General features: G+C 33.5%; 1 protein-coding gene across 1 annotated transcript in view; it reads right to left on the bottom strand.

Moving 5' to 3' along the window:
- Nucleotides 1-14,982, bottom strand: part of LOC129002440 (metabotropic glutamate receptor 2-like) — a 43,649-nt gene that overhangs the window by 21,423 nt on the left and 7,244 nt on the right. Inside the window, exons 3-5 of the mRNA XM_054430240.1 lie at nucleotides 13,444-13,614; nucleotides 9,348-9,492; nucleotides 1,908-2,159 (exon numbers count right to left, since the gene is read on the bottom strand). Of these exons, the coding sequence (XP_054286215.1) occupies nucleotides 1,908-2,159; nucleotides 9,348-9,492; nucleotides 13,444-13,614 (568 nt within the window). The remainder of the gene's footprint in view (nucleotides 1-1,907; nucleotides 2,160-9,347; nucleotides 9,493-13,443; nucleotides 13,615-14,982) is intronic.

Below are 14,982 nucleotides of genomic sequence, written 5' to 3'. Positions count from 1 at the left end.
TTTAATTTTGAAATTTGATCATATTTATTAATAAAAAATCCCCTTAGCCTACTTTATAACAAATATTAATATCCATTACTTTTCCATAACTATGTATTTATACACATCAAATATTTGCAGTCTTTAAACATTTAGATCCAAAATACTGGTAAAAAGCTCTGAAAGAAAAATGTTTTGGCTGGTGGACGTTTGCAGCTTGCTGAGAAATTGTTTGCTCGCCGCTGCTGGGATAACTGACGAGATTAAAAATACAAAAATATAAACAATCTTGGTGGTTGCAAAGGATTTGGCGTATGATGATTTACTCGGTTGGTGTCTGAAATGATTTGTCAACCTGAAAACTTGCTTTGATTTATAAATATTCTTTAAGGTACCACCAGTGAATACATTATATAACGTAACCTATAAATGTCATAACGATAAATACAAAAAAATTCAAAAAACAATTAAATACCTAATCTGTCTACGAGTTTTATTCAAATACAAGGAATGATGTTCTCCTTAATATAGTTTTTGAATTATATTTTTAAAATTCGAACATTTTACTGTAAAACGTCACTAATTCGACAGTTTGTGGACTCAGAGGTTGTAGAGTTTGGAGGCTGTCAAGCTATCCAGAAAAGAGTTTTAATAAATAAATACATAACAGACTAACTTTTACCTAAATACCTATTTTTATGTGTATTTTTTCCACATTAAATAAACAATCTTGAAAGAAAAGTAGACTATTCAACAATTGAAATCATAATATTCGAAAACAATAGTAAGGCAAAGGTGAAAGTGCTTTTGGCCTCTATGGACATGAAAAAGTAAATCTGTCCCGGTCCTAGGTCTTACTAGGTCACCTACAGCTGATACTTCATTACTACAACCGTATAGCTACTACTTCTGAGGAAAATTCGCTAAAATGTTCTGAAAAGCCAATAATGCAAATGCAAGTCCACTTAGTCTATATGGTTTGCTGTGCAGGGGTATTATTACAATCTAATTTACTTTATATGGGTTCATTAACTTTGTTATTGATAATTAACATGTTTGCATGTTTGTACTTTACTCATCCAAAGTCACATTGATAGGTAGTTTAGTGTAAATAATGCTCACCTAGTTACACGGCTCAATCTTAAAACAGTGCCAGAAATGTTTTTATCATTTAAAAACTAGACGCAGGCCGTGTTGTTCTTCACCTTGGCTTTAAATCTTAAAGTGCTTTGCCATTGACATCACAAAGCTGTTACCATGCCTCATCCATTCAACACTAATCTTCCAACCTTACACCTCCTGTTGTGGCAGTGTCATTTCTGGCTATTATCATTTTATTCTGATTAGAGATCGTCCAGTGGTAAAAAACTCGACCAAAAATATGTTATGCAGACAGATTTCCCTATTTTCACCCTACGCTGTAAATACACCATGTGATTGGAGTATCTTCCATTTGATTTTGTCACCAGCTTGGCAACCCATAAGGTCCATGCAAATTTTTTTTTTTAATTTTAAGTTTTTTTTGTGCTTATTTTTTAGCCTATTTTAATTTATTAAAGGATTCTGCACATCAACAGGAAAATATATTTCCAACAGTATACGTAGATGTTCCCTTCGTTGCACACGAGCTGAGAAAAAACGGTTTTAAATAAACATCCTTGCCTATTAATATAATCTAGTCTAACTGATTTACCATGGTTTCTAACATGGTTATGGTTAGAACAGGCTCTGTTCTCATTAACAGGGCTCCTATGATTTCAATTATTAATAAAGTTGATCATTCGTTAAACATCAACCCTTTATCTTGTCTCCACACTATAAAATATGCATTCTAGCTTATCATTATCTAATCGAATTGTTTCTTTGCTATTAAATATTACAGACTTCTTATCAGTAGCCTATTTACAGTTGCTATATAGATCACATACCTACGAACCAAGGGTTCCTCTTGTTGTTCTCCACAGTCAGGTTGAGGAAGTATGTGTCAAACCCTAACACAGGGTTGGCCTGAGGTTGCACACTAAGGGTTCCCTCAACTTCAGCCTCACTGCCCTGCCAAACTAAGGACCTCGCTGACCAGCCGTCGCTGCCTATCCATGAGAAGCTGCCTGTGGCGTTACAGCGACGAATGGCTTTCATCAAACCAGCCACCTCTTGATCAGACCCGAAAACTATAGCTCCTGAGAATCAGAAAAAAATCTGTATACTCCCAACGGAAAATGTCCAGTATATAAAAGAAGCTTCATGAAATGCTACAACGCATCTAATAGAAAATGTAAATTATAAATAAAAACAAGTGATAACGATAAATAAAAACTGTTAGACATATAGCAAGAATTAAAAATTAGGTATATATAAATGATAAATAGTAAGAAAGCAATTACAACAAGTAATTTAGTGACAGACGATTATGAAAAAATATGAAAAGAATATGGTGACAAAACGCAAATATTAAGTAACAAACTAGTGTTGGACTCGTATATATAATTAATTTTGCAAAAACGAATCGTGTGGTAAAAATGTCCTAAGTTAGTCTAATAGCTTGAATAATATACAGTATAGTAAATCTACCACTCGATCATTCTTCCCGGACTACTATAGGGATCGGAATCATAGGCACTAACAAAAGAATTGAAAAGAAACTTATTATTTTTACAAACAAGATTCTGAGAAAAATATACGGACCAATTCAAGATGAAAAAGGCTGGAGAATTAGGAAGAAAAGAGAATTGAGAGATGTGTATAATCATCCAGATGTAGTAGCAAGGATAAAAAGTAGGAGACAGAGATGGGCTGGACATATGTGGAGGAAAGAGAACTCATCATTAATTAAAGCTGTGGACCAGAACAAACCAGAAGGCAGAACAGCCGAGACCGCGATGGAGGAGTCAGGGGCTGAAGGATGTGGCTGTGTTGGACACTACTCCTGAGGCAGTGGAGAATAGAGAAGAGTGGAAAAGCATCGTTGGCGAGGCCAATGAATACAAACCGGGGCCAACAAAATTCTGAGGTTTCAATGGCCAAGGAGGTAAGGCAAGTAACAGTCATTGTAAACTTGCTTCTCAAGGAGCGAGCTTTAAGTAGGGGACTTTGGTCTCCTAGGTCCTCGGTTCAAATCTCGCCAATCAGCAATGCATTCATTCTATTTTTAGTAGTGCTACGACCCTCAAAGCCTACTCTAAAGTTATTGTGTAAATAATTTTAGACTATAGCGTAGCGCAGAGACCCCAGGATATAATTGGAGAGGGCATCATGCGAGAGAGGTGAAGCCACCCGAAAATCGGCGTTGGCCGTAGGCTATAAGTGGTGGGGAGAGCGGTGAGTGATCCTAGTTCCACGCGTCTCAGCCGTCTATGCAAAATGCATAGACTGATGCATGCAACTGGAGTCAGGAACGGTAAAAAACAACATTTTAGAATAGCTACAAGTGGTGGAAACCAAGCATGTATATTATTTTCCAAATTATTTATGTGAACGTGTTTATGTTGTAAAAATACTTGTAAAATATCCAATTTACCGTAGTGAATAGATCACTTAAAGTGTATTGTTTCATTGCCATCTTAACACGATTTTTAATGTATACAGTATAGATTGAGTACTGTGCAGAAAACAAATCAAAAGCATTCAGTTTATTTATATTCGCATACTTGTTTTATATTTCAAATATAACAATATTATGTAAAATATCCTTTACTGTAGGTGTTTATTTTATGAACTAAATACTATCTGGGACCAAGCTTTACTCTGTGAAATGTTTATATCATAAAAAGTTCGTTAATGATTATATTTTAAAACATATAGAACTAAGCTCATATAGCTACGCACCAATGATGATTAAGTTAACTTTCTGGTTTGGATTTTGTGGTTGATAGTCATTAAATACGTTAAACAATAATAGATATAATAGCCATCATATGGAAAAAATATCACTTACAGTATATAAAAAACTTATACATTAAAGTGAATAAAGAACGCATACAAGGAAATATACGGTCATAAAATCATCTAGATAATCAATAAATTATTGTGTGTGCAGTAAGGCAGCACCCGAGCGTCAGCCATACGCAAATCTTGCTTCCTCTTCCTTTTCTGACTTATTTCCAAAACCACTGATCATACTCTTTCGAAAAAAAACATATGTTTGGTTAACTCAAGCTCTAAAAATTTGCCGCCAACAAAACTTTCCTGGTCAAAAAATATAGAATTTTCTAGATAACTTACTTATTCATGTTCTAATACTCAATTCAACAGTTTCTTGAATTTTTAACGGTTGATTAAAGTAAAATTAAATATATTTATTTATTACAATCTTACTTTCAGTAAGGAGCACTAATTTAAATTGGCTGTGCCAAATTTGGTAATTTTAAGTCTACTCTAGGATGTGTCTAATCATCGGATATCCGAAAAATGTGTTCTACCGCTACATGCAGCAGTTACTGCCACTGCACGTATGAGTGGTGGGGGATTGGCTTCACTGCCCGTAATGCTTGCTGGATATACGTAGCACCTCTAAAAAAAAAAAAAAAACTTTTGCAGTACCTCTTTGTATTTCTGTTCTGTGCTCTCTGGCGTAGCGTCCTAGGATGTGAAGGTGGATCATAAAAACGAATTTCAGCAAGCAATGGGTCTACACATACAAATAAGTCCTTCGCAGACTTTTCACAAAAAACTGGTGCTGTAGTATAATGTCTTGTAAACAAAACATACCCAAAGACAGACATTTACTTTGAGAAGTACAATAAGGAATACTATGTTACACCTTTAAGTAAAACCTATAACTTTATTAATGGGTTTTACATTGATTTTGTATAAGGGCAATTTAGACAATGTGTCTCTTTTACTTTTGGGTATATTTTCTTTTGTCCTGAAAACTTTGCTAATTAAAAAAAAAACGTAATAGTTGACAAAATAAGTTGATACACTTATAATTGTTGTCATTTTAAATCATTTACAGTGAAAAAAGCAATAAACAAAACGCCTTACATATTAACCAGACGAAACCGCTTCCTATGTTGCCTTAGTTTTATACACCAAGGAAGAGGCAATAAAATAGAACATCCCACTTGGGAAATTGATTAGCAACCAATGAGTCACAGACAACCAAAGGTTAAGAGTCAAGGATTTCTTTCAATTTATAGGTGCATTTCAATGTACAATCAAGGTTAAAACTGGGGTTTTAATAACTAAAGGGGTTCCTCTAGCGTTCTTTGCTGAGGATGTAATCAAATTAATATTTTATAAATGGTTTATGATACAATAATATTTCCTTACTCCATTTTCTTTAGAGTAATAACTTATAAATTTTAATTACTCAAAACTGCCAATGATATTCAAAATTAAATACACCAGTCTGTTAAAACAAAGATAATACCAAGATCAAAGATCCATTAAAAAAGGTGATTGTATTAGGATTGTCATCAATTGTAAACATTCATAAACATTACTTGCTAATGATATAATACATAAAAAATAAAATCTTAATATTCAGAACTTTTGCGTTGTCAATAATAATTTATTCTAGGTGTCATTACTTCAACCATAGATTACGGTACAATCAAAGATTGTTATATTAAGCTTCAGAGAAATGTATTTATGTAATTCAATAAGTAACAAGATACATTATATAAAGCACGAGTTTTGTTTCACCACTAAATGAAAAGAGCGAGAACATGTACGTCCGGAATTCTCTCGCTAGAAACTAATGTATTGAGCACTAAATCTCCCTTCACTCGGTATGCGCAGCACGTTTGCCCGTTGTTATTCACGTCCAGATCTTTAGTGCCTACCAATCCACCCTGTCAGATTCACAATGTTAGCATTCTCGTGGAGAGGATGTAGTTTCAGTAGTTCAATGTCTAGGTTCTAGTCATTCGTTCAAACTATCGCATGTTTGATATCCCTGGCTCTGGTTTTACAGCATTGCATTACTTCCTATTTGATTGATTCGAAAATGTACTTATGTATTTACAAAACTGTAATAATTGGGAAGCCTGGATCGTAACATTTATTGTACTTGTTAATATGGAATAATTGTTGATATTTCAAGTCTTATTCATATAGAAATTAAATTAATGGCTGATATTGTTCTAATGACTAAAAATATTATAATGGTATAATATAAACACTGGTAAGATGACATAAAGTTAAACTGTTTAGGATTTGCTGACGATCTGGCTCTTCTAGCTAATAACATCCAAGAAACCAAGCAACAAATAAAATCACTTCAGGAAATAGCCCAGAGCATAGGTCTAAAAATTTCTTTTGAGAAAACTGAAATAATGTTAACAAAACCACCATTGGCTAACAAAATCAAAATTGGAGAACATTGCATCAAAATTGTAGAAAATTTCAAATACTTAGGTGAAGTTATAACATACAATCTTAAAGAAAATCCATCATGGCAAAATAGAATTAATAAATTGATCAGAATGCAACATATTACTAAGAACACATACAACAAAAAATGCCTATCAATAGCAACAAAATTGAAACACTACAAAGCAGTTATACTTCCACAAATAACATATGCAAGTGAAACTATGTTTAAAACAACTAACACTGTAGCAATGGATAAAATACTAAAAATAGAAAGAAGAATCATCAGAACATGTATAAACAAAAAATATCAAAAAGATGGAGTTTGGAGACTGGCCTCAAATAAAACTGTATATAAGGAAATAGAGCCATTAACAAGTATAATTAAAAAGAAAAGAATTTCATTCATTGGACATCTTTTAAGGACACCGGAAAATAGAATAAGCAAGAAAATAATTGACAAGTTGTGGAATAGCAAGAGTGACTTTAGGTGGATTACAGAGATTAAGGAGGACATGAGAAGGTTGAACATATCATTAGAAGATTTGGAAAATAAGTCAGAGGCGCTTGCAGTACTCAAAGACAAAAATATCATCCTGCCAATAGGAACAAACAATCAGAGACAAGGAAGAGTAGTTTCGGAAGAAGAAAGAAAACAACGGTCGGAAAGAATGAAGAAGTATTGGACGGACAAGAAGAAGAGACAGAATTTAAAAAGAATCTAACCATTATATTGACTTAAGTGGTCCAATGCTGGCCATAAAATAATAATAATAATAATAAACACTGGTAAAAAGGAAATGAAGATATGTTCTCAAATTTAATAACCAGGAGATTCATTACACCCTCCTGGCGTGATTTTCACATACATTGTTGAAAGGTGGATTGTAACGGCCGGGCGTTAATACACAGTAATAATTAATTAATGACCTTCTATGACAGAACAAATCCAATTAATGATAAGAATGGTAGAGTCAAAGTGAATGAAGGACTTCTGTTAAAAATAATTCTTTAAAGAACAGCTTTACAGACGGGTAGAGCCGAGAAAAAATAATAGGGAAGCTGAATGTCATAAAAATACAGCATAAAGGAGACACTAGAATAAGTACTGCCGTATCTGCGTAGGTCGAAATTAAAGCCGCAATTAAGGAAATAAATTAAAAATCACCTAGTGCTGATAAAATTGTTCTTGAAATGCCTACAGCAAATCTAAACCTAACAACGGAAATATGCTACCCTTTGCTGAAATAGATACGGATAAAGGAATAAATGTATATACATTGATACCTGAAGACTGTAAAAAGGCTTAAAGAATAGGATCACAAAAGAGGAGAAGCCTAAATGTTCCAACTGTAGGGGATTACATTACACTCGGTGGATAGTGGAATTCTTAATCGAATAATAAACAACTAAACACAACTAAAGAGATAGTAGACACCAAACAATAGAGGAAGCAGGTGGCCTTAAAAAAACTATTCATGCATAGACATGTTCTACACTCTTAGGATAATAATGGAACAGAGTTTAGAATACCGGTCGCCAATGTATCTAGTGTTTGTGTATTTTGAGAAGGCTTTTTATTTTTTCAGTAGATGGCTAATTCAAGAAACTCTAGTACGTAGATGCAAAAATAATTAACATCATAGAAAAATATACAACGTACAGGTGTTATAATTCATAAATGAAAATTGTCGGATCCTTTCCAAGTTGGTTCAGGAGTCAATTAGGGCTGCTTGTTCTCGCCAGTAATATTCTTGATGGTCACAGATCAAGTGATGAGGGAGGTGAATAGGTTACCCAGCGGCTTACAAGGGGGTTGACTGGCTGGAGGACGTAGATATTGCTGATGATTCGTGTATGATGTCTACAATAGAAGACTTGAGAGAATAGTTAGTGAAACCGCATGTCCAGGAACAAAAAGTTGGTTTAACAAAAACTTCTATAAAATTATAGAAGTGACACTAGATTAAAGAAAAGACCAGCAGTTAATTGTGAACAAACAGCATATAGACCAGTTCCAGTAGGCTACTTGGGTGATATTGAGGCTGATTTTGTTAGAAATCTTAATAAAAATACAGGTTTAAAACACAGATTTAGAAGTGTATTCACTTTAAAATTCAAGACTCAAGAAAATACCATAATCCCAGCTGGTTTTGTTTATAAAACTTACTACAAGTCACACTCCTATAAACCATGTACTTAAAATTTTCGTCATGACGAAAAAATTGCGCAAAACTATCCATTATTTCATAAATTGCCCTTTAAGGTCGTATTTGTTTCAAAAGGGAACTTTCCATACACCTAATGTTATAAATACCTCAGCTCTACTTATTTGTGTGTTATTCTATCAATGTATTACCTTGTTAAAATCAGGTGTGATCATTTGTATTACTGTATTCTGTTTTGTTAATTTCAGCTTAGTTAACCAATCAATGGTTTTATTAATAATATAAAGTCAAACGGGGTAACATATGAAGCCCGTGGGTAACAAATATTTTAACTAACATTTAATGAGGTATAAACATCAAATATAATACAGTGGCAAGGCCGGAAAAAATAACAAAGTTGTCACAAGCAGCATAATAAAGACAAGGCAACGAGGGGCATTTGTTTAGCTAACACCAATGTGGTCCACTAGTCAAATAAGGAGATAAACAAATCTAAACATTTTCAAAACCAACCTGAAATCTCTTTTTCTTTAATGGCCAAACCTAGAAAGTCGCAAATGCTGTAACACACAGACTATAAGCAAGAAGCGAAATGCTTATGTATTTGGAAAATTCATTCATTTCATACTAAACTATAAAAATTTTACAAAAAAACCTTTTTTCCCACCCTCCCTGTGGCAGCAAACCTAAGTACTCGTTAAACTAATGCTATTTAAATAGGAAATAAATTTAATATTTTTAAGGAGACATTTTAGTGTAAATCCAATCAGGCAAATGAAAATTCGCTTAGTATGCAGGTTTGCTGTGGCGGGGGTATTATTATTTTAATTTATACTAAAACTGAGAGAATGAAAGTGAGCTATTTGAAATTAGATTATTTAATACCTCTAGCTCGGGGTTTTGTAAGGAGTTTTTGCACTATGTAGTCATAAGCACTCTCTTCAGCCACACCGGAATCCTTCACTAGCTTTTCTTTTATAGCTATGCAGATGTCATACTTAGCTAGTAGAACTTCAAGCTCTTCGAATGCCTGAAAATAAAAAAGCTGTCAATAAAAACATTTCGAAATTGCTTGAGGAACTAGTCATTATAAATATGTAAAAAAAAATTCTTGACATCAACTGATAGTTTTTAAATTTTTTATCCATATTATGATTTTTATTGACACCTCATGATTTACAAATTGTACTTTAAATACGGTACCTTGCTTTGGATATTTTGTATACAATTAAAAGCTTGACTTTTATCACAACAACAACAAACTGAAGCAATAAATATTTATTTTTAGAATTATATTATAAATTGGTCTTTGTAATAAATGTTATCATAAAAGTAATTTGTAATTCTTGATAATAGGCTTCCACGCAGATTGTTAAGTATAGGTCTATGAGTGATAACCATGTCTTTGAAAGAGTAAAATAGAGGCCGTAAAATCTATCCATCTCTGGATCAAAATACTTCAACTGAAGGGAGTCAAGCTCATCTTGGCTAAAAAGTAGTATTATCATATTTTTTTACTGTCATACTGTCTTTATTTAAGCTTAACCATACGTAAACTATTTTTAAATGCGGTCTTACAGTACACGTGAGATGAGTAGTGATTTACTACTCAGTTTTGATAGTATACCACCCCGAAAAGAATTAAGTATAACTGATAACTTTTAACGAATAATAAACCAAATCAAATATTATCTTATAGTTCAATATCGACAACGGTGTTAAGCGTCGGCCACACCGTGGATACCCCAGCACATGTGTGCTTCTATTACTACACAGCGACGTTGTATTGTTGTTGTGTTTTATAACATTTTACATATTTTCATGCATACATATTAATTTCAGCAATCCAGTTATGCTGAACATTTAAAAACCTAGGTCCATGTAGCATTTTAAATTATCAGAATTCTTTATAGTCAAATATTACTTTGATACATATATTGAAAAGTTACAAACCAAAGACATTTTAAATAAGAAGAACAAAACTAACTGAAATACAGGTGGCACTGGAAAGAAGAAGATGAAACATCATGATTTAGTCAGCTATGTTTAGTCAGTGGCTGTATAAGACAGTGGTGCCTAGCCTGTAGAGTTTTAATGAGCTTAATCAGTTTTCATTTCATTTTAATTATTGTGATTGTGGCAGTCTATCAAAGCATCTATTGACATATATAATGCATTGATGGTGTGGTTGCATACAAAATGACCTGAAGAAGTTATAAGGAACGAATCTACTCGTCATACCAACCACAAACTGTGATTGGATAAGGTAATCATTTTATTTTATCAATATTATTTTCCTACAGTAAATCTCTTGTCTAACATTGTATAGGAGTATCTTTAATATAGTATATAAAGTTTTAAGGTCCTAAACATTGAAGAATACTTAATCTGGGTACAGTTTCTTAACACGTTGGGTGCTGATGACGGGAATTCCCGCAATTGCTTAACATTGAAATAAATGCAACTTTTATGTTCAAACATGTCGACAGCACGAATAGTGTTAACTGGGATATGCTAATATCGATTGAAACTATCGAATTAAAAATATTGATCAATAATCGATACTTTTAAATATATCTATTATAAAATTAAACTATTATAACCTAACCTAACCAACCAAAGCTGCTGATGGTGAAAAATTCGCATGAAGGTTTACTAATCGAATCGATAGTTTCAATTGATATTAGCATGGCCCAATTATTAAGAAACTGTACCCCTTAATCTAGTTTTACATGAGATTTGGACAAATAACATATAAAAACACAATGTGAATTACACAATGATTTATTACGAAAGCCAAAAGAGCTTAAAACCGACAACAAATTATTAAAAGAGCTATGCTCTTTTAAATTTGCCTATGTAGGGTATTCTTATTAGCTAGAGTTCTATAAAATATATTGGTTAATATGTTTAAAAAATGTTAGTATGTGAAAAATCTGTTTATTTGATTACAATATTTCACTTATTGACTAAATTTAGACATCACTTATTTATTTAGACAACAGATTACGTAACCACTTTACATATGTGAATAATTATGTCATTGGTACAAAAGTTCCTTTGTATGAATCGTTAAAATATCGTGTTCATTAACATTACTTTTATTTATGCCATAAAAACATAAGGTCTACAAGCTAAGTCAGGCAGTTTGCGTGAGGGATCGTGAGACGGAGTAATTCATGTAATTACGAATGAAATCTGATCTTAGATGAGTGAAATCCCCTTAGTCAGCCCGTAATTATTACATCTTCGATTTATGTAACCATAAAATATTCCCTAATTGTTCCTTTGTCATTGTTTTTAGTTGATTTATACGTCGCTTTATGGTGAAATATTCATTGTGTTACGATTTGTACTTTTTAGTTACTGTTTGAACATTTTTAGCGAATTTCCCTATAGGGAAGTAGCTATTACCGTAGGTCTCATGGTAAGACTTAGGCCCGGGACCGATTTACTTTTTCATTTTAATGTCCCCAGAGGCCAAAAACACCATTCGTTCAAATTTTTATATATGTATATATATATATATATATAGATTTATATATATATATATGTGTCCGTGAACACGATAACTTGAGTAATTTTTATCCGATTTTGATGAAATTTGGTTTGAAGGTGTAAGGCGGGATAAACTTGAATGAGTTCGCGATCCAGCATGATCGGACCATGGGAACAGGGTTTTATGGGGGGTTTTATGGGGTACAAATTGGGTTTTCTCACTTTTTACCCTCAAAACACAAAATTTTCCAATTTTTCTCTAAACCTTCTTAAAGAGCTTAAAAAAACAAACAATTCAGTATATCAAAGTGTTTTTGTGCGGTTATTGGTTACGGAGAAAACTAAAAAAATTGTAAATTTGAAATTCCCATGTTATTCTTATGGAGAATATTGTAAAGTGTTGTAGTTTGCTTTTTATGGATATATTTTGATCAAACTTGGCAAATTTATTTATTTTATAGTAAGCTATCAATATTTTACTAAGAACACACTACCGTACTTTAATAGTTTCCTTGTAGCAGCAAACCTAGGTACTCGTTAAACCTAATAATGTTATTTAAATAGATCAATAATTGAAAATCAATTCGGCCAAATGGAAATTCGCTTAGACGGCAGGTTTGCTGCGGCGGGGGTATTATTTATCCTATTAGAAGAGTGGACAACAAAAGAAGTACCAGTTAAATTAAAATTATTTTTCAACGTATAATGAATGAACTTCCATAACAGAAAAGACATGACGGTTACTTGTGTGGCGTCAGATGATAGCTTGCCTAGTGGTTAACGTATTGGCTCTCGGATAGAGAGATCAGGTTACTGGTGTGGTGGCAGTTGATAATTTGCCTAGTGGTTAACGTATCGGCTCTCGGATAGAGAGACACGATTACTGGTGTGGCGGCAGTCGATAGCTTGCCTAGTGATTAAGTTACTGGCTCGTGGTTAGAGAGACACGGTTTCTGGTGTGGCGGCAATCGATAGCTTGCCTAGTGGTTAAGTTACTGGCTTTCGGATAGAGAGACACGGTTACTGGTGTGGCAGCAGTTTATAGCTTGCCTAGTGGTTAAGTTACTGGCTCTTGGATAGAGAGACACGGTTACTAGTGTGGCAGCAGTCGATAGCATGCCTAGTGGTTAAGTTACTGGCTCTTGAATAGCAAGACACGGTTACTGGTGTGGCGGCAATTGATAGCTTGTCTAATGGTTAAGTTACTGGCATTCGGATAGAGAGACACGGTTACTGGTGTGGTGGCAGTTGATACCTTGCCTAGTGGTTAAGCGCATATGCTTTCGGATAGATAAACATGGGATCAATATAAGGCATATTTATAAACTTTTAGGGGCTTTATCAGCAGCTTTTTCTGACAAGTTAAATAAGTTAATACGTTTGATTTATGATTTTTCAAAAAATCTCAAGCAGCAACACAATATGGTAAAAATTGTTTTCCGTTCGTCAACGAAATGTTTTTTTTTTGACAACAACTTCTTACCTTAATGCCGTAGTTGGACTCCTCATAGATGATCGATACGTAACTCCAGCCTAACCTCCGGACTATTTCTACCATAGCTTTGACCTGGTGATGGTCTGATGGGATGGTTCTCGTGAAATACTCGAACCTCTGTTTGTTACTCAGCTCCGGAGATGTGGAGAAAAAGGACACCTGTAACATTTAAAGATAAAATATTTATTTGAGCGCATGTTACTTGTAATATAACAGTTAAGCTGTAACTTGAGTAATGATATCCAACAGACTAGCAACTTAGAACCACCAGAGATATAAGTTGTTTAGATTTGATAAAAACAGTATGTAGTTGATTGGGTTTGTATTGGTTGATTATCATCAGTGCAAATAGAGGAAGCAGTAAAACACTAGTTACAATTTTGCTCTCTGATTATATATGTTGTCCTCACAGGACCTTAATATCATACATCATACTATAGCATCAGCCAATCAATAAATAATCATCTATTGGGTCTGACCATGATTGGAGTTTCTACTCGATCCCTTAGAAGGTGCTTAAATCTAGCTTAAGTTGAAAAGCGAGAAGAATGAAGTTAAAAAGTTTAATACGTGTTAGTGATGATGTCACAGAAAGAATGTCGTTAGTTGATATAGGTAGTCATATAGTGATTTACACCGTGATCTGGCACATTTACTAGTAAACAATATTTTGAAAAACCTATTGCAAGTTCTAATAGAAATTGGCTTTGATAAGAATGAAATCTAGAAACATCATGTTTTTTATAAAAAAAATGGTTGCCTCATTCATAATCCTCAATATCATACAAAATGAACACGGGAATCTTCTTTCGGAGTTATGAATGAAAAATAGTTATCCTTTAATCACATGCCTACATCGGCACTGTGCAGTGCGCACATCAAGTACCGGTAAAGGATATTATCCTGTAATAAGCTTTAGTCGGCATGTACGATAACGTAAAATGATTCAAGTTTCTTAATGAATGGATTTTACTATTTGACAGTAACAGCAGAGAACAAGCAATGGTGTACTATTTATCCTGTCTTGCGGTTTTATTATTAAAACCAATTGAGAAGGGGACGACATCTAGGTGAGTATTATAAACGAAATATGAGTGAAGGGCGAGTGTAGAATGAAATGTGATGATCCGTGTTACTTTGTTACTGACTAAGATCAGCTATTTCTTAAGCCAGGACCATATATTTCGTCCAATGATCAGAGGAACAGCTGGGTCCAGTTTCGAACTTTCAAAAAGCTACTCAGGATGAAACCAGCGACATTTTGATTGTTGCGTGAGGTTATAGTTTTGACTACATTAAAGTTAGTCAAACAACAAACGTATATGATAAACCTTAAAATATATTCTACATGCCCCGATCATAAAAATACCATGAAATCGCTCTTAACTAGTCCAAACATAAAAAATATAAATCTATGAAAATGAGAATATTTAGTCAATGGTATAAGAATATAATGGATTGCACGATACAAGTTTTCACACACCAGAATTACGCATAATTCCAACCTCCTACATTGTCATGCAATTT

Source organism: Macrosteles quadrilineatus, unplaced genomic scaffold, assembly GCF_028750875.1.
Source record: "Macrosteles quadrilineatus isolate MER2022 unplaced genomic scaffold, UCM_ALF_1.0 Scaffold_9__3_contigs__length_116548681, whole genome shotgun sequence".
Classification (NCBI taxonomy): domain Eukaryota; kingdom Metazoa; phylum Arthropoda; class Insecta; order Hemiptera; family Cicadellidae; genus Macrosteles; species Macrosteles quadrilineatus.
This window is presented reverse-complemented; position numbering and strand designations above follow the sequence as displayed.